This window comes from Cariama cristata, unplaced genomic scaffold (assembly GCF_000690535.1).
Source record: "Cariama cristata isolate BGI_N322 unplaced genomic scaffold, ASM69053v1 scaffold904, whole genome shotgun sequence".
Lineage (NCBI taxonomy): Eukaryota > Metazoa > Chordata > Aves > Cariamiformes > Cariamidae > Cariama > Cariama cristata.
The window spans coordinates 126,498-145,849 of record NW_009612164.1 but is presented as its reverse complement, the minus strand read 5'-3'; the positions used below and the strand labels follow the sequence as shown (position 1 = coordinate 145,849).

General features: G+C 42.4%; 1 protein-coding gene across 1 annotated transcript in view; it reads left to right on the top strand.

The window, feature by feature from the left end:
* PDZRN4 (PDZ domain containing ring finger 4) overlaps positions 1 to 13,495 on the top strand; it is an 18,266-nt gene extending 4,771 nt beyond the window's left edge. Inside the window, exons 4-6 of the mRNA XM_009698497.1 lie at positions 1,155 to 1,256; positions 4,699 to 4,815; positions 11,470 to 13,495. Coding sequence (XP_009696799.1) covers positions 1,155 to 1,256; positions 4,699 to 4,815; positions 11,470 to 12,996 — 1,746 coding nt within the window. The 3' untranslated portion in view covers positions 12,997 to 13,495. The remainder of the gene's footprint in view (positions 1 to 1,154; positions 1,257 to 4,698; positions 4,816 to 11,469) is intronic.
* The last annotated feature ends 5,857 nt before the right edge of the window (positions 13,496 to 19,352 follow it).

Below are 19,352 nucleotides of genomic sequence, written 5' to 3'. Positions count from 1 at the left end.
TCTGTGGATGCAGCTCTGCTGTGCCAAGTGGGGCAGCTCGGCCCTACCGAACCATCCCCTGGTCCCCACGGACCACAGCTGCCTCCTCCTGTAAGCTTTGAAGGCTCTCGGACACGTCGCACATTGCCAGTTAGGTGATCAGGCTACACTGGGGTTTTCTTTAATCTGAATTAAAGCTCTGTTTTTGAGTTAGGGCTTTCAGGCCGAGCGTGTGTGCAGAAATGCAATTTTCTCTTTACTTTTCAACCAGGAGTTTCCTGCTACTTTGAAATCAAACCCTTACAAGATTTTATTTCCCCCAAATATTCAGATCCTGTTGTCTTCCAGTTCCGTTTTCACTCATTTTCAAGTAGACTAAGTGGGGGGGTTTTTTGTTGCCACAATGAGAATAATCCACTTGTGCTGTGAATTGGACAAAACCAAGTACATACAGAAAATAAGATTTCTATTTGATTCCCTCAGTAAAGGGGTTTGGACAATGCAAAATGTGCCTGTTACCATGTAGCGATGGATGTGGCTGTTTTAACGTGGTCACAGAACAGGAGAAAGGTAGCGAGAAGAGCACGTTCTCACTGGAGAACCACTTTTATTTTGATTATCCCCTCGTAAGGGGGATACATATGTTTTGTGTGGTTCTGGATACTGAGCTGTCCACACAAATATGAAATGATTAAATGGAGCAGCAATAAGCGGTGGCCTGTAAGTATTGCCTGGTGAGAGATAATACTGTACCTCTCTAATTGGCTCTCTACCAGCGTACAGTGTGACTGATTTCAGCCGTAGCATTACCAGTCTTGCTTCCACCAGCACTATTATCTCAGAGTGACACTTCCATTACTCTGAACGGAGAAAGATGAACGTCACCTGTCAGGCGCTGGTTAATTGTGTTGCTAGATGTATGTTACCAGGGCACAGGTTGGACATTTATGAACATAACTGCTTCCTCTGATGTCCACCATCCTTCAACGATCGATACAGCTCTTACAGTAAGCGCATAATTGAGTGAAGGCACTTACCACTGAGGGGCTGAAGATGAGCCCATTGCACGAGTTTCATTGTCCATACATTCGGCACAAATGAGCCGGTATCTGCCCTTTATTGTGTGTTGCTTTGTGGAAATAGAAACTACTGTGCCACTTTCATTTGTTTTCTAGATAAATGGCCAAGATGTCCAGAATCGGGAAGAGGCAGTGGCATTGCTCTCCAGCGAAGAATGCAAGAAAATTGTGTTGCTGGTCGCAAGACCAGAGATGCAGGTTAGACTAAACAGATGCACTGAGCCAGAACCTGGGTTATACTGTACATTCACTGTCACTGTAAGTAATGAACTGCTGAGAAATAGGAATGCCAAAGTTCCTGACGAAAGGAGAAAACAGATAATTGCAGAGCTTTGTCCCTGTTTAGCCAACAGAGAAAATAACGTGAAATTACTAGGGCTTGTTTTCCACAAAGTAAGCAATTCCTTTCCGGCAGACAGAAAGGGCAGGTGTACAAATACAGCTGGCAGCACTGATGTGATGTTAGTAAAATATGACATAGAACTTGAAAACTATGTGTTGCTCGTTAGATGATTCTTATATGTTCTGGGGATAAATTGCCCATACTTACCTCAGTCATTTATATGAACTTACACAAAGCTGTAGTTGGTCACTGGCAATGTCTCTTTTTATCCTATCTGCTTATAAGCAGGTGTGTAAACTATTCCTTTATGTACCAACTATGGGACTTTCACTACCTGGATCTAATTGTCTTCAAAGCACCCTGGTCACAAAAACATGCTTCTATCTTGAGAGGTGCATTTTCAAAAGCTTTTAAAAACATTTCTATGGTTTTAAAAATAAAATGATGCCAATGCCAAGAATCTTGCCATGCCAAGAATTTTGTATATCATTGCAGCGGGCAGATGTTAGGTTGATCACCAGACTAAAGGAGGAGTAGAGTGGGAGAAGAGTACTGTTTGTACTTCCCTTTATATTCTGTTTATAGGCCATTGCAAAGCAGAAAGACATTATATTTTCCCTGTTCTCTCCATCTGCCAACAATTCAGAGTTGGTTATCTTGCTATTTGTCTCTCATGCTATTGATCTGAGTGTCTCACTAGCTGCATACTCTGTATAAATTAAATTGAGTAAGTGTAATTCAGTGCCACTTGGAATCTCTACTTGAATATGGCAGTTATAAAAGATTCACAATTTCAGACTTCATTTCCTTTGTTTTTCAGGATTCTAAACAATTCCCATAAAACTGGTGATATAGTACAGCAAAAAAAAGCCATGCCTCAGTTTATATTGCAGAATTGTTGCCCTCACTGGAAGTTGCAGAAGTTTTGAAAAAGTTGTTTCAAAGTTATTCTTACTATTTTTCACTAAGATTTTGTTTTTCAGTAGGGAACAGAAACCTACCCACTTACAAAATACATGCCCAGGGAAAGTTCACTCTCTGTATTTGTTTAGACTGGTCAACATGAAAAAGTTACGTCAATATGAGATAAGGAATTACTTAGCTGTACGACTACAGCTTCCCATATGAACACTCCTTTCAAATTACAAAAGTGTGTTTCAGTTTGGGTTTGGGGCTTTGGTGTTGTTTGGTTTTTTTGTTTAACTTATGTGTTTTAAGAACATATTCATACAAAACTGAAGCCATAGTATGTCAGAAATCAGGCTGTCCACAAACTGATTTCTGCTAGTTGTGTTGATTTGACTCTGGTAAAAGACAGCAGGTTTAAGCAGGCTTTTACTTCTAGGTAGAAAATGGTAATGGCAGTATTGCAGTCTTGAAGGGTGGCTGCTGAGCACATTCATTCAGTAACAGGGAAGAAAACCTCTGACCATTTATTTGTGCAATGAATACCGATGAATAAATAATTAAGTTTTGAAACAGGGCACGGAAGGAGCACACAGCCTGTTTAGTATGTAAACAAATGGCACAGGCATGTGCATTCACGTGTGTGTATGTGCACACGGTGTATGTAGTGCACATGTACACTACATACACACGTACGCTATTATTTTTATTCTAAAAGCTGTAACGTAACATAAGCATTCCCATTAGTTAAGTACTGGGTCTGCCATGATCAAAGCAGAAGATTTGCTCAAGTGAGACTCATCTTTCATCTTCCAGATTTGTTAATCTCTGTAGTTTCCTCAAATGAGGGAAATTCAACTGCGTTCTTTATGGTAGAGGAAGGCTGTGTTCGTGCTTTCCTTGGGGGAAAAAGCAAAGTAAACAAAGTAAAAACAAGACAAGTAAACAAAACTAGTGGCCATTACCAGATGTTTCAGAGAATGATTTGAAAGTCCCATTAAAGACAAACATAAAAATTGCAAGTCCTCAAGAAAAAAAGTCTCCTCCTAATCCCAGACTGTTAGAGGCTGGCTTTGCCAAGGGAAATGGTGAAAGGCTTATGTACTTTACAAGAGGAGAGAGTTCACTGGCATGGGCAAAAACACATCAGAGTTTGTGAGGAAGCAGTGGTTTCTTGCCAGTATGCAGTTAGAAGTGCGACACAGCATCAATTGCTCCTTGTGTAGCTTTGAACTACTGCTTGCTGGTTTGGTGTAACTTTTCCGACTGGCGTTTGCGGCCAGAGCTCTCCTGGCTTCGAGGCAGTGGTACTTCTGCTGTAGGTGTTGGCCCGTGTTACATTGCTCTTGTGTCTTGGGACGTGAATAGCTGGTACTCTTGCAGTTGTCTAACGCTGAGACTTTTACCTTTTAGCATCTTCTTTGTCACCTTCTTCCTCTGGTTCGTTCACCAGTGACAAAACAATAAGTGTTTCCTTCTGCTACGATCTCATAGTTATAGCCAAGAGTGCCACTGACCAGTGTTTTCCTTTTCGACACGGTGTGCCATCCTGGAAGGGATCACAGATACAAGCGGATGTGTGCCACATGCACACATGTGCACAATGAACAAAATGGGATAAATCGCATTGTAGGCCAGGGGTGCCTGTTTTATCAGTTTAGAAAGATGTGAAGGGTGCAGAGTGGGTGCAGGAGGAGGGTATACACACTTGACAGAAAGCATAGCATCCCCTCCTGACCTTCTGCAACACGGTCTTCACCAAATGTCACAGTATTACTTTACACTTGGGGAAAAAACCAAACAAACGGATAAGCCTTGCTTCCAGGCAAATCGCAAGAACGAAAATCACCTCCCTTCAAGTCACTGCATCTTTCTGTCACCCTCCTCTGTTTGTTTGTTTACGTGGAAGATCAGTGGGAATATGGTGACAGGAAGGCGACAGAAGGTTTCTGCCAAGGTGGCGGCGGCAGGGCCGAGCGCTGGGACGGAGGTTGTTAACAGAAAGAGCCCGGTTGCCTCCTGGCCCTATTAGTAACATTGCCGCTCTTTCAGCACGGGGGCTCTCGGCGGTAATGAACATGACAGCTTCAGGATTATGCGCTGCGCCTTTCATACCTTTTGAAAGGAAATAATGTCTGTGCTGTGCCGTCTCCTTCATTATGAGAGAAAATCAGTCACACTGTTTCAAGAAAGGATAAAAGGCATAAGAGTCTCTTCTTTTTTATCCTTCTTTTTCTTCTTCTCTTTTTGAGTTGCGAACTCCTACCGCCTGGCTTTCTGAAGAGAATCATTAGGATGAAAAGAACTAGTCAAGCACTGCCATTTCGGTTTACCCTGTTTTAGCATGTGTCCTTGCTAACATAATATAATGTACTAATATATTCTTTGCAGCTGGAGGAAGCGTGGCTGGATGATGAAAGGAATGAATTCTTAGAGGAGTTAAACTTGGAAATGTTGGAAGAGCAGCATAATGAAGCAATGCAGTACACAGCCAACGAGGTGGAGCAGGTAGGACTGCTACTAAACGTATCATTTGAAATTTTGCTAGGTATACTTTTTTATTAATAGAGAATGAAATGGTAGGCTTTAAAATGGAGACAAAGGCTTTGACAAAATTCTGTCTCTAAAATGCTGCAAACTCTGGCACGCTGTCGATAAGGAAAAGGAGAACAATAGATGCTTAGGCCCAGTATGACAAGTTAGCAAACAATTTAGGAGGGTGTGATAAGTGCAGGCTTCTCTTTTTCTCTGAACTCTCAGAATAATATTGCTTGCTTTATTTAATTCTGAAATGTTTGTCGTTTTCGTTTATCTTGTTATATTTTATCTCAGGGTTTCTTTTTTAATGCATTGTATCAGTGTAGCACCTAGAGCTCCGAGCTGCGGTAGGTGCCCTCTTGTTGTGTGCATGCAAGTTATGAGCCAGCCCTTGTACCAGACAGCTTGCAAAACAAGATGGAAGAGGTGTTTAAAATAAACAACAGGTGTTTTGGTAATACAACTGTGTTTTTGTTATACCGACAGCGCACAGCTCGGCATTTGTTTAGTTAATGGAGACAAATAAGCATATTGTTAGCGGAGTCTCAGCTTGCTGCTATCCCCACTTTTACCTGCCCGTGTCTGCTGTAAGCAGTGTGACTGTGGCAAAGATGGGTCTTCTCAGCTGTGCTTCGTTGTAGAAAGCATAAGTGACTTTATCCACTCGGGGATCAGGGGATCTGTCAGCATGCACACCTCTATGGAGCCAAAGAAATAAAATCCAGCTTCGTCTCCTGGCTTCTGCACATTCACAACTGGGGAGAAACTGTTTTTCCACTCACAGAAATTTGTGACTTACAATTTTTTCCCCATTTGAATTGCTCGAAAGCAGAGCCTGAGGCATTTTTCTCTGAAGTGAAGAGAGGGAGAAATACTGTGAGAGCCTTCCTTCTTCTGGAAACCAGGGAGCTTACTTGGCTAACGGGAGACTTGGCTTCAAATACCTCACCGCCTGGTCCGCGCTGAGGGCCTGAAGGTGCCTCTGGCCCCTTCCCTCCTCACCTCCCCGCCAGCCTTGACACTGGGCTATTGATTGGGTGATAGCTCCTATTAAATCTGATCAGTGTACATAAATTAAATATTCATTGGGACAGAGATGCTGGCAGAATAATTAAGTCAATTATCTGGTATGTGATAGATCAGATTGCAAATCCTTGACCTCATAAGAATTTAGTTTTTTACACAAAGTGGAGTAACTCCAGGGTCAGAGATGAAGGGAGCCTTGCGACAGGATTTATGGGGGCCTTTTAGTTACGACCCACTTTTCCAGGCAGTGAGCCAAGCCTCAGTTTCCCAGGGTAAATGTGCTAATGACTGCACTGCTAGCTACTTTGAACTGATATTTGGCATCTTGTTTATTTTTTTAACCATAAATTTCATCTTGGATGACAAAAGATTTCTTGTCAGAAAGAACACTTGTTCTTCGCAAAGCAATTTCCTTTGCACGGTGACATTTTCACACAAACTCCCACTTCTGGTAGAAATTCTTGAGCAGGTCTGTCTACAAACCCCTGCCAGCCCCTCACACCGTCTGCTGGGACCTCTGAAATCACTTCACAGTTGTGACCTTCCACTCCCAAGTTCTTGCCGAGCTTTGGCTTTTTCACTGAATTTGGGTCGCGGGTAGTGTTAATTACCGAACAGTGGTGGGCTGTGAAGTGGTTTCACAGAACCCATTGAGACTGTTTATTCCCAATTGGGACCTTATACTGAGGATAATTGTTTTTTCCCCATTGAGATTTTACATCACTGTAGAAGAGAGCTACACTTGAAAAAATTATGGTTGCTTGTGCTCTACCGGTGTCTGACGCTGGGTTGCTTGAAGTAATTCTAGGAGAGCCAGGCATTTCTTTGCCCTTCTGATGAGTGATCGAATCAACCAAACGCAGCTTGGTGTGTAATGGGCCGTCAGTAATTTGTGACAGCTGCTGTCTCTCTAGACTCTATGTAGTGACTCTGCAAGTCGGAAAACTGGTTCCGTACTCCTTGTTAGGCTGGGAAGCCTGGCAGTTTCCTGAGGTGAATCACATAATCCATCGGAGCAATGAAACTGCTCTCCTTGCAGCTGCCAGTGGCCACGCCGAGTATCTTCAAGCTCCCTGGTTGGCTGTGGAGATTTTGCTCCAACGCCAGCCTTGATTTTTGTGAACCAAAACATAGTCCTCTGGCTTCATAATCATCTATCATCATGAATCTTGCGAGCTGCAGGAATGTACGCACACTACAGCAGAATATCCTTCCAAATACAAATCTGTTTTACAGAATGACATTTTAACATTTAGTGTGAGCTATCACAGAATAATTTGGTCCAGTTTGTAACAGAAGAATCAAGTACATAATCATGTCTTTTCTGTATGTTTTTGAGCCACTCCATAGAATTCGATCAAGAATTGTATCTTCTCTGTGTAGAATAGTCCAATAAACCTCAAGGAAAGATGTCATTCTCCATTTTTTATAACTCATTGTATCCCTTCCCCTTTACAACATCGCGGTTCGTTGTGCAGCAGAGATAACTTTGAGAAGAATACCACACATTTGCCATGAAGAAATTCTTATCAGTATGGAATAGATCAAAAACCTATTAAGAAGAGAAAGAATTGGATTAAAAAATTCATTCTAGTTCATTCAAAGCTGAAATGCAGTGAAAATATCTGGGGGAAATTCTTTTTTGCGAGAGACTTGTTTTAAAAGAACAGCGTTGTTTGCAGAAGAGCAGTTTCCCTTTTAGTACACCACTGAAATCAGCCCCGGTCGTCCCTGGTGGCTGGAGTACCCCGTGGTTAGCCTGGCTCCGGAGATTCCCCTCGCTGTGCTCAGAGACTGACCGGAGAGCCCAGCGGCCACGGTTATTAAAACCTTCGACTGAATCTCACTGCCTTCAAACTTTAGTAGCAGTCTGGGTTTGCGAGTCCCCATATACATCATAAGTTGTAAAATAAGCATAGAACAGTGCCTGAATTCCTGCAAGATTAGCCATTTTATAGGCATGAATGCTTGCTGGAGCTGAAATGCAGAATCTTTTGAGGTTCATTTATTGCTTTATTGTACGCACCGCCAGGTTTGCCTTCTCATTATCTGAGTTCTCACTGCAAAGATGAGGCCTGAGGAGCCCTTTGGTATTTCAAACAGAAGTAATTGTAGAAGAGATTGACAATGTAGGTTTGAAAACAAACACTTTGTTTGGAATAGATAACTGATAACACTGACAAAAGCAACGCACTGACAATTGGAGACTGTCTCTTGTTTTTCAGAAGGGACTTAACCTGGAATTAGGCTTGCTACCTTTCAAAATAAAATCACAATAATCTCGTGTTGTAAAAGACTGCTCAGTCTGCACATGTTTAGGAGCTCTGGCAAGCAAGACAAGTCCAGGACAGAAATGCCAGGGGCTGCCTTACTTGAGTGACAGTGGATTTTTTTAAAAATACGTCCCAAAAGCATGGAGTACAAGAAATATCTGTGTTATATTACTTTCCATTTTCTTAACTGAACTAGCTGCAATTATCCACATACTGTGGAAAGATTTAACATGATACGGATGTCTGTTTTAGGTTGAGAAGGATCTGATTGTACAGGCACTTGTTTCTTCCTGGCAGGGAGGGGACACCAAAGCGAGTACCTGACATTCAGGTGCCTGTGCTATAGACGCGTACATTTGGTCAAATCAGTCCCACCCATCTGATTTCTGTTAGACTGGAAAGACGGGGTTTGATTTGTTTTCATCTTTTGTGTGTGTTAATTATGGATAGTGTAACTTGAGTTGATGGCAGCGTATTGTATTCATTCAGTTTAAATCAAGTGGAAGTTGAAGGAGCAAAGTTTAAATTGTTGATAAAAGTGGGGTGGAAAACAAGAGCTACTAATTCTGAAAGTGTTGATTGCATGGAGCCAAACTGTAAAGTCTGTTTCCAACACCTGTACAAACAGATACATTAAGGGATATTTTCAGCAGTGCTGAAATATACTCGTTGGTGTGTGGCACCAAGCTGGAGACATCAGAGGAAGCATCACGGAGCTCGGCTCCTGTAAGCTGTGTACCTGTGCTAACACATCGTGGATGAGCCACCCTCTTTAGGGGGTTAAGATGGGTTTAGTCACATGGATGTGAGTCGTGCTATGTCACTTACTCTCCGGGTCAGAGAGCAGATCCTGGCCCTCCCCGTTTGCCAGTGTGAACAGAGCCCTGCGTCTGGGAGAGGCACCCAAGTTCCTGGCTGTCCCGCAGCATGGCCCTCCCGGAGTCTGGTGGAGATGTTATCCCTCGTGTCAGCAGTTAAATATTTTCCAAAGCAGTGAGAAACGTGGGTTGCGCAGTGCAGTGGCTGGGGTGCAGTGTAGGTGACCCAGCCTGGAGTCACTTCTCTGCTGAAAGATTTGGGGGCAGAGGAGATCAATGCAAACTGGGGCGACTCCAAAGCAGGTGAGAGAAGGGACCAGAGCAGCTTATGTAGCAGCACTCACCTGGAGGAGGTAAACCAGAAAAATACAAAATTAAACCTAAATTTCCAGCATTCCTGGTGAATGCTCTGGCCACTTCGCTGGTTGGGGTGCTCTTCTTTCTTGTTACTCCTGGTGATCATGAAGAATTTTCTAGACATTGGGTTTTTTCTCTGTGTAAAATATAACATCTTTGAACTCTCAAAAAACAGGTGATGTGGGAAAATGTTGCATTCTCACTTCTCCAGCTACTCCTGAAAATGGAACCAAACTGTTGCAGCCACTTTGGAAAAATATAACAAGAGCCTTAATAAAAAATCTTCAAATATACTTTGTACACCTTCACAGCAATGCATAAGCTGAGGAAAGAAAGAATAGATAAATGAAAATTACAGAACAATTCTACAATAGTTATTTGGAGTGTTATTGATACTACTCTTCATAAAGCTTCTTCCTGTGACAAGAAGATACCCTTGTTTCTTAAGCGGATAAGCAGAAAGATCTGAGAGGATCTCGGATGGGGAAAATGCTTACCATTGAATTTTTAAAACTTGCAGAGTTTTCATGAAAGTCTGCCTTTGTCCCCTGCAGTTTCAAAATTCTGACCTTACAATATCAAGAAACATTGAACCGTTGCGTGATCCCTGGAATAACACTGAATACATTCTGTCCCGTGATGTTTAAATTCAAGGGGAGAGTTTTCTCCCCACTTAGGGAGAATGAGAGCTAGTAATTGGCATATTGCTGGTGTGGCTGCCAAAGCTACATGGGAATTATACATTTATTGTGCGTTATCTTTTCAGAACTTTTTATCTGGTCTGTCACAGACACTGAATTCTCCTGGTGGTGTGTTTCTTTCAATATTTATTTTATTCCACTATTACATTGCATTTGGGGGGTGGAGGTTATTTTTGTTTTTCTGACACTAAGCCATTATTTTTTCTTAACAATTGAAGAAAGGAAACCAGATGAAGGGTGTGTGGTCATGAGGTGCACATGAAGAGAGGAGAAAAGAGGAGATAGGAGACGCATTGTCATCCCGTTTTACTGTCTGTCAAAGTAGAGAAAAAGGGAATTATGACAGTGGCCTCTTTGAGGTTGTTTCCTTTCACTGGGTGCACTGTACCTTTTTTCTCCCTTGATTATTACTACCATTATCCATAATTATGCAATTATTCCTCCTCAGAGAGAAACTACGTTTGGTTAGTACTGCGTACTGTTAGGTATTTGGTGAACAGGCCATATAAATTGCACGCTGCGTGGTTCTTTGCTTATCCAATTTGAAAAAAAAAAGTGTCTGTCTCTTCAGAGAGGTATTATCTCACGTTCTTTGACAATATAAATAGGTTGAGAACATAAATAGGTTAGGTACAATGAGTGGAGTGTGAATTAAAACACAACAGCCTAAAAACTTGACATTATGCCCATGGCGAGCACTCAGTGTTGTTCTACACTTAATGGTAAAAGGCTGTTTTTATTTCTAAGGAAGATAAACTCTAACTAGGGAACAAAAATGGTCTCCGGGGATTCAATGGAGAGAGGTCTTCTTGAGCAAAATCCTAGAATTCAAAATGAACAGTCTTTCAGAAAAAGACTACTGAAAACTAGAGGTGTGAGAGAGGGCCAAGGAGGGTGTAGTGCAACAGACCAGTCCTCTTCAGGCTTCAACCCTACCCATCTCGTGGAGCAAACAAGTAGCTCACTGGGTAAAAAAAAAAAACAGTAGTCTTTTTGCGCCCTCCTAGATTGTACTAGTCATTGGTTGGTTGGCTGCTTGCTCTATTTTTTTGCAGTGATAGCAGTACTGAAGCTTTTTCCCAAGTTTGAGAAGATTTCAGCTCCACCAAGTCTCTGGACATAATCCAGAATCAAAAACAGTACACCATCTGGTGATCGTTATCTTTAAGCGCTGCAAAGAGATGGCTTAGCTAGAGAGGGAAATATTTCTTTCCGGACTTTAGAAGATATATCACTGGTGCTGTAATTCATCTACTTCGCTCGGTATGGCCACCACAGCATGACTCTCAGGAATGTTTAAAAGCTATGAGCAGTAGGACTGCTGTTTAGCGATCTGTTTTAATTCAGCTTAAATCAGATCCCAGCTGTTTAGGCAGAACAGAGCTGGAAAATATTCTCATGTAATATAGTCTGCATTTGGTAATCATTTTGGTTTGCTCATTTTTTTAGCCAAAGAAACATGAAGAGGAGGATGGCACTACAGACACTGCAACCTCATCATCCAACAATCATGAGAAGGACAGTGGGGTGGGACCCACGGATGAAAGTCTCCGTAATGACGAGAGCTCAGAGCAAGAAAATGCACCCGAGGAGCAGAACAGGGCTACCCTGCAGAGCAAACGGGAGCTGGGCCACAGCCAAGATACGTTAGGAAGTGTTGAGCTCCAGTGCAATGAAAGCTTTGTGTCTGGGGAATACATTGAATCTGATTTCACAGGAAACCCAGAGGAGGAATGTGAAAGGTTTCGGCAGCTGTTGGAACTGAAGTGCAAGATTCGAAACCACGGGGAGTATGACCTGTATTACTCGAGCAGCATGATAGAGTGCAACAGAAGAGAGCAAGATGGAGTGGAGCATGAGCTGCAGCTACTCAATGAGGAACTGAGGAACATTGAACTCGAATGCCAGAATATTATGCAAGCTCACCGGCTCCAAAAGGTGAGGGATCAGTACGGAGACATTTGGGCTTTACATGATGAAGGGTTCAGGAATTATAACACCAGCATAGATGTGCAGAGAGGCAAACTGGATGACATCATGGAGCACCCTGAGAAGTCTGACAAGGACAGCTCCAGCGCCTACAACACGGCCGAAAGTTGCAGGAGCACTCCGCTGACAGTGGAGCGATCCCCCGATAACTCTCTCCAGAGGATGATCAGCATAACCAACAGGAAAAACCTGAGGAGCACAGTCGTGGCTAATCAGTCATCCTCAGGACAGAGCAGCAGGGAGACAACCTCAGCCAAAACCAAACCTGCTGAGCAGAACAGTGCTGCTGAGAATGCAACGCTGGCATCAGAAAGTGGCAAATTCACAGACCAGGAAAAGCAGAGCAGCGAGCACATTCCCTACCTGTCTCCGTACCACAGCTCTTCTTACAGGTACGGGAATATCCCTGCTCATGCAAAGCATTATCAAAGCTATATGCAACTGATCCAGCAGAAGTCTGCTGTGGAGTACGCCCAAAGCCAGCTCAGCCTGGTGAGCATGTGCAAAGACTCGCAGAAGTGTGCAGAGCCCAAGATGGAATGGAAAGTGAAAATAAGGAGTGATGGGACAAGGTACATCACAAAGAGACCAGTTCGAGACAGAATCCTGAAGGAACGTGCCTTAAAAATTAAAGAGGAGCGCAGTGGGATGACAACAGATGATGACACGATGAGTGAGATGAAGATGGGTCGCTACTGGAGCAAAGAAGAGCGGAAGCAGCATTTGGTGCGAGCTAAGGAGCAGAGGAGGCGGCGGGAGTTCATGATGAGGAGCAGGCTGGAGTGTCTTAAGGAAAGTCCGCAGAGTGGCAGCGAGGGCAAAAAGGAAATTAACATTATTGAACTGAGTCACAAAAAGATGATGAAAAAGAGAAACAAGAAAATCTTGGACAACTGGATGACAATCCAAGAACTGATGACACACGGTGCTAAATCTCCAGATGGCACAAGAGTGCACAATGCCTTTTTATCAGTTACTACTGTATGAACGCAACTTCTTTCAGAGAGTATACTACCAGTTTAGGTAGAGTACGATTGCCTCGTTCAATGTGGCATTTTTATATATTTTGTGACTGTTTATAGTTTGACCTTTTTTGTAAGCAAAATTACCTGGTAATTTTTCATTTGTTTTTCATATAACGGTACCTTCTTTATCTGGCAGTCTTTCTTTATCCTGCAATATATTCATATTATTCATTTGTAGCAAAAAAAAAAAAAAAAAGAAAAAGAAAAGAAAAACAAAAAAAGGGGAGAAGCGAATTAATTTCTTAACCTAATACATATCCTGTAAGTTAAGATCTGGATTTATTTCTCTAGTTTTCTTTTTTCTACTTTAGTAACAATACAATACCAAAACAAAATGCTTTATACTGTATCCTTGGCTTAACAAGTTTTAATGTTTTACATCTTAGATTGCATCTGTTTATAAATCATATGACACATCCCATCGTATAGATAAGAATGACATTTTTCCAACTACACATTGTACAGTACATTTAATCTGTAAATTGCAATTGTATTTGTCCAAGTAAAGTGTAGGTGGGCAATTCTCCTGTGTTATGTAGTGGCATTGGTCATGTAGCTGGGCAGTCTGTGATAATTGTGAAGATGAAAGAGAAATAAATTATTGCTTATCTTTAAGGAAAAAAAAAAGTCAAGAGTTCTTTGATTTAAATTGAGCATTTGCCCTTAAAGGATGAGTCATTTCACTATACATGATATTTACAGCATATAGAGACTTCAAGAACAGAGAACGCAATTCCATAGACTAGTTCTTATGAATTAGCTTTTCATTTTGCAGAATACGTAGGAGTGAGTGGGTCTGTCTGGCATTTTCTTACCTGCTGTTATTAGTTGATTGAACGATTCACTGATATATTACTGTGTTGTATGCTGTCAGGTATCTACTGTGGGTCTTTCCCTGGCTGAGCTTGCAATTTCTTCTACACGTGCAAAATCTAAACAGAACATATGCGTAACTTTGAGCCAAGTCTCATGCAAGAAAAACTAGCAGTGGCTGTCACCAGCATTTTCATGGAAGGTGAGTTAAGGAAGAAGAGAGAATGAAAGGCAACTAAATGAGCTAAGGATTTAACTTTATTGTTGAGGAGCATCAAAGTCTTCTGAAAAAGAGCCCCAGTGGGAGCTGGCTAGGGCTCGGGATCAAGGGCAGTTTGCTGGCTGGGTGCCTGCAGGAGCCCTTTTCTCTCCAAGCAGTGGAGGCACCTTGGCTGCCCCTGGGGCATCTTCTGAGCTGCTGCTGCCGGCAGCCCCGTGAGTTACGGCAAGCTGAAATGACTCGTCTTGGGCATCCAGCGGGGTCGAAGACTTCGCTGAACAGCCCCCTCTTCGTTGTCCCTGCGCATGACTCACAGCACTTCCTAACTGATGGAAGGGCTTTTGGTGGCAGGATTAGATGCTGAATTCACTTGGCATCAGTCTTTAAAAGATATGCTTAAAGGTGCAGAAAGGAGCATTATGGTGTTTCCAAATTATCTAATTCTGGAAATCGGTCATTTGTTTTCTAACCACTTTTGGCACCAGTAGGCATTGGCAGTGCTCTCTGCGTCTCCAGGCATGTAAGTACCGTAGGAACACTGCTCCCTGAGTGCTTAGGAAAGTTATGCCACTGACAGTTCACAGTTTAATAATCAGAAAATTCTCCCCACCAGACTCAGGGAAACATTGTGCTAAATCCTCACGAACATACAGCTGTTCCTGCACAATGAGAAATACTTCCACTGTTTCCTGTTAAATCAGAAAATGTGTGGAATCCAAGGCCAGAAAGGATCATGGGGTGATACAGTATTGATTGTTTCAAGGGGCTATACCAGATTGTCCCTCCAGCCCAGTCAGGGAATTGTCTTTGACCAACCTAGGGCATCTAGAAAGGTACACATTCTTCTGGAGAGCACAGAGATTTGGCTGTTTCCCTCATTGCATTCCAGTGTCCACACTCGTAAAAACTGGTCGCATTCCTAATCAGAGTTCAGCTGCCATCAGCTCCAGATAATGGCTACTGTTAGCCTTTCCCTTAGACACAGCACTTTCTATTTTCTTTCTGTTATTAAATCATGACTCAGAGCTCCTCTCAAACTAACTGTTATGACACCCAGGTTCAAAGAACAACACGAATCTTCAGAAAATGTAATGTCATTATTTCATCACTGAGAATTAAAAGTAGGAAAATCCATGTCTAATTAGAGAAACAGCCTAACTGGATTGTTGGGGGGGGAGTTAAGTAATAGAAAATAATTAGAGAAATAAATAAACAGTATTTATAGTGATGATATATTAATAGGTTGTAAATGGAAATGCATCCAAATCTGAGGAGATCTGTCAAAATGTAGTGAGAGACGACGAGAAGAGGGAGAGGTGCTGGAGGAATACTGCTGGTGGCACACCCTGAGGTGGTTCCTAGCTCGGCATGCACCTGCCAGCGCCCAGCCACCTTCTCCCTCCGTCCTCACCTGCTGGTGAATCAACGGTAGTCTGAAGGCATGTAAATGGGTTGCTTAGAACCCGGTATCACAAAATCATCCATTTCTGAAACTTGTTAAAAGACCCAAGAGTGAGTACAAAGGACAACGACAGGTTGTAAGAGACATTTGCCAGTCCTTTGTAAAGGCATGTCTCTGCCCAGCTCTTCATCTGGGGGGTTTCCATGGGTTTCTCTCCTTTTTTCTTAACTGCAGTTATTTCCTTTCTTCCCTAAGAGTTTTGGGAGAACAAGTGTTGTGTTTTGCCCTGATGAAATGCCTCGATCGTTCCTGCTAGCATGGAAGATAACCAGGCGGCCCCCGTGCGGGGCTGCCCGGGGAGGTGATGCCGAGGGGCTGGATGGCAGGCCAGCGTTCTACTGCTCGCTGCGCCCAGCTGGTTTCTCTGCAGGGCAGGACTCGGTGTTGCACTCCCTCATCGCAGCAGTTCTTTATCAGTGAAATCCAAGGCTGACGTCTCCCATGCAGTTTATTCCTGCATATACTTTTTTCCAAGTGTCATAATTTTTAATGAGGAAAATAACATTTTAGCACCAAGGCAAATTAAAAGAGAAGAAACAAAACAAATCTCATGTTGTCATAAATCTTTAAAGAAAAAAGGCTTGCCTGGTGTGAGAACTATTTTTTTTCATATGAAGGAACATAAAAATAAAAATGCTTTCCAACTGGAACAAGACCAGATCTTGCTTAAAAAGGTTGCTTGCAGCTCTGGGATAAAGAGCAAAAGGCAGGGACAAGGCACTGCATAGGTGTGTTACCATGGCCACCTCCCTGCTGGGGAAGGAGTTCGTGTCCCACTCGTACTTCCCCAGCCTCGGTACCCAGCCGACACCAGTGGGAGGTAATTTTTCTGATGAAGCTAGCAAGATGGCCTTGTAAAAAGAGTTATCTTGTGTCACTTGACAGCCGTATTGCCAGCTGATTTAAGAGCATCGCTCACCATAGGTAAGGTTAAAATCTGTGGAATCCCTGGATCTTCCTCTCCAATGTAAGTATCCTTAAAGGGAAAATAATGGTTTTGGTATGATCATGACAATAATCTAAACCTACTGCATCAGATTATTACGTTTTTCAAAAGAAAGGAACTGATAATGCTGTCTTGAATTGAACGAGAGCAATTGGAGAAGAAATCTTGTGTGTGCTTGATGCATTGCTCTGTAAGAGAGCTACAAGGATCTCAGAAAGCAACTTTAGCACTATGCTTTCTGAACTTGTGAGGAATGAATTATTCATTATCGTAATGCCTGACTTTTTTATTTAACTGATGTTCATTTCCAACTGCTGTTTCTTGGTACAAATTATAGAACAGCACCCTTGGTGCATAACATGGCTTCAGTGCTAACACACTTCCTAACTCGAGGCTGGAATTACTCCAGGTTTTGTTTTCCTTGGGTTCTTAACCTTGAAGCTGCTAATCGCAAACATGTATGTGCTAAGTGCTCTATTAATATCCGTTTTATGGACCTACTGCTTTTTCAGAGCATTAAATGCTCTTGAGGAGCCATGATAAAATGAATGTGATGGGGACTGGCATTTGGCTAACGCAAACCAGAGCAGCTGTCATAAACCTGGTGGTGTTACTCTCCGGGAGAGGCTGGTTGGGTAATGCCTGCTGGAGGAGAAAGGATGTTGCAGAGGGATGATGGGCAGTGTTTTTTCTTCAAATGTCTTTGCTCTGAAGCACGTTTCTTTGTTTAAAGAAGAGCATTCCCCTTGGATGACCCCTTGGCATTTGCAATGCTAAGCACTCTGCTCCACTTTTTAGTTACAGATAACTGCATCATGTATAGGTTTTGCCCAGGTTTTCAGATACCATTCATGCCCTAATGTCAGTTCCTACATGGACAGCTGACTGGCTTTGGATGGCACCTCTGAGATGAGACATAACCTGGGGATTTGGGATGCACGTGGCAAGGCAGCCAGCCCAAGTATAGTCCCTGGCCCTTCTCAGGAGTGAGTGGGTTCCTGTCCTGCTGGGGAAAGCATCCAGCTCTTGCTGCGAGAGCCTTCAGCTGTGTGCAGCTTTTCCTGCTCCTGGCAACTAAGCATCTGGATTTTCCTGGCCCAGCTCCTCTGGTTCTGAGCCAGGAAAAAATGGCATTTGTGTAGCAGTTCAAAACATTGATATCAGTGAGTTTAAGAAGTGATGTTATTTTGTTGTAGAGATTACTTAGATGGTGAAGACTACTTGACAAACAAAAACTGTTTGGCCAGTGAGCCATGTCAGACAGGTATTTCTAAATGTTTCTTGTTTTGGTTTGGTTTTTTGGTGTTTTTTTTTTACAAACAAGATGAAGTAGCTTGAAGGAAAGGATTGTCTCCTATACCATCCTTGGTGTGACAACTGTGGGTCGTGGGGCTGAGCTACAGGCATGGTGTTGACTACCAATATGAACTGTAAAGTAAAACTGACAGTTTACAGTTACATTGAGATGTATGTACTGCTTTTCACACTTACTAGACCATGAGGAGGGGCAGAGCACAGGACCAAGTTGTCACTAACTAATTAGTCCATCTCGTGCTGATAGTCCCTGCTGAAAGCTCCTTTCTTCAGTAATGGTACAAAGATGTCCCGAAACAGTATCCTCTGGCATACCAAAATTCAGAAGTGGCGGTGTCATCCAGGAGATTAGGGGTCTCCCAGCACGATGTGTTCTGGGATACACTCAGGGACCAGGGAAGGGCCATCAGCAATGTTTCACAGAGAAAAATGTAAACCGCCTCGCACTCCAGACTAGTTCGTGGTGTAGGTATCTGCTTCTGACTTTTCTTTTTTGCATTAGGATTTTAAATTTCATTTAAAATTCTAATTTCCTGGCTCTGTAAGCTCACGTTGCACTTTTAAGTCTCCTTCCTTCCTGCCTACCTGCCTGCTTGCTTTTTTGCTTTTTTTTCTTTCTCTCTTTCTTTCTTCCTCTTTCCATCTCTCTCTGTCTCTTTTCCTCTTTCTTTTAGAAGCAAGACTTTTCTGAACTTGAAAGGTAATAAATATTGGAGGAGGGATTTCACTAAAAGAAGCAATTTCTTCTCACAGATCAGCTTGTCAACACAAATGGAAACCCTTGTCTGACTGTAACTGTAGGTTTCCGTCTCTAGCCAATTTTAGGCGATTTGGTTCATTTGGTACATTTCTTATGCCACTTGAAGCTCATTCTGCTGAAGTGCTCAGCAAATGTCTTTGGTGACATCTCTGTACAGAGTGCATTTTTAAGCCTTGGAGGAAAGGAAGACCTTTTAAAACGTATGTTCCCTTGTTTGTGAGACACACAGTAACATACAAAATGCATATTAACCCAAATGCTTTTACAATGAAGAGACTTGCTACAAAGAGTAAACTGTGTTAATCTGTGGATGTATACACATTTCACTTTCTGTTGAATTTTAAGGGACTCTATTGCCCAAAACTCAATTTGAGGAGTAAGACATGGGTTCTACTCTTTTATGTATTTTAAGAAATTCAGTCCCTAATTTTTCTGCTCTTAGACTAATGCTAAAGCAGATTAGGAAAATCTGTTTTGGGCTAGGAACAAAACAGTAAGCTTCAAATATTGCAACAGTGTCTTAAGTCAGTCATTTATTGAGATCGGGTGTTGGTCATCAAACCTCACAGCTTTAATTCCTTGTCTTGCTTCACTTGGAAACTGCAATGCAATAAGCATTGGACATACCATGGCATTTGTTCTTCCAACACATTCCCAAAAGTGTTTAACTTACTGCAGAGCTCTAGGAGCAAATCAAAGCTGACATCTGGCTCCAGTGACAAAAAAATTGAGAGCACAGAGAATTTTAAGTATGAAGTTAATATAGGAAACTCTCATCTTGACAGTGGATAAGAAGCCAAAAG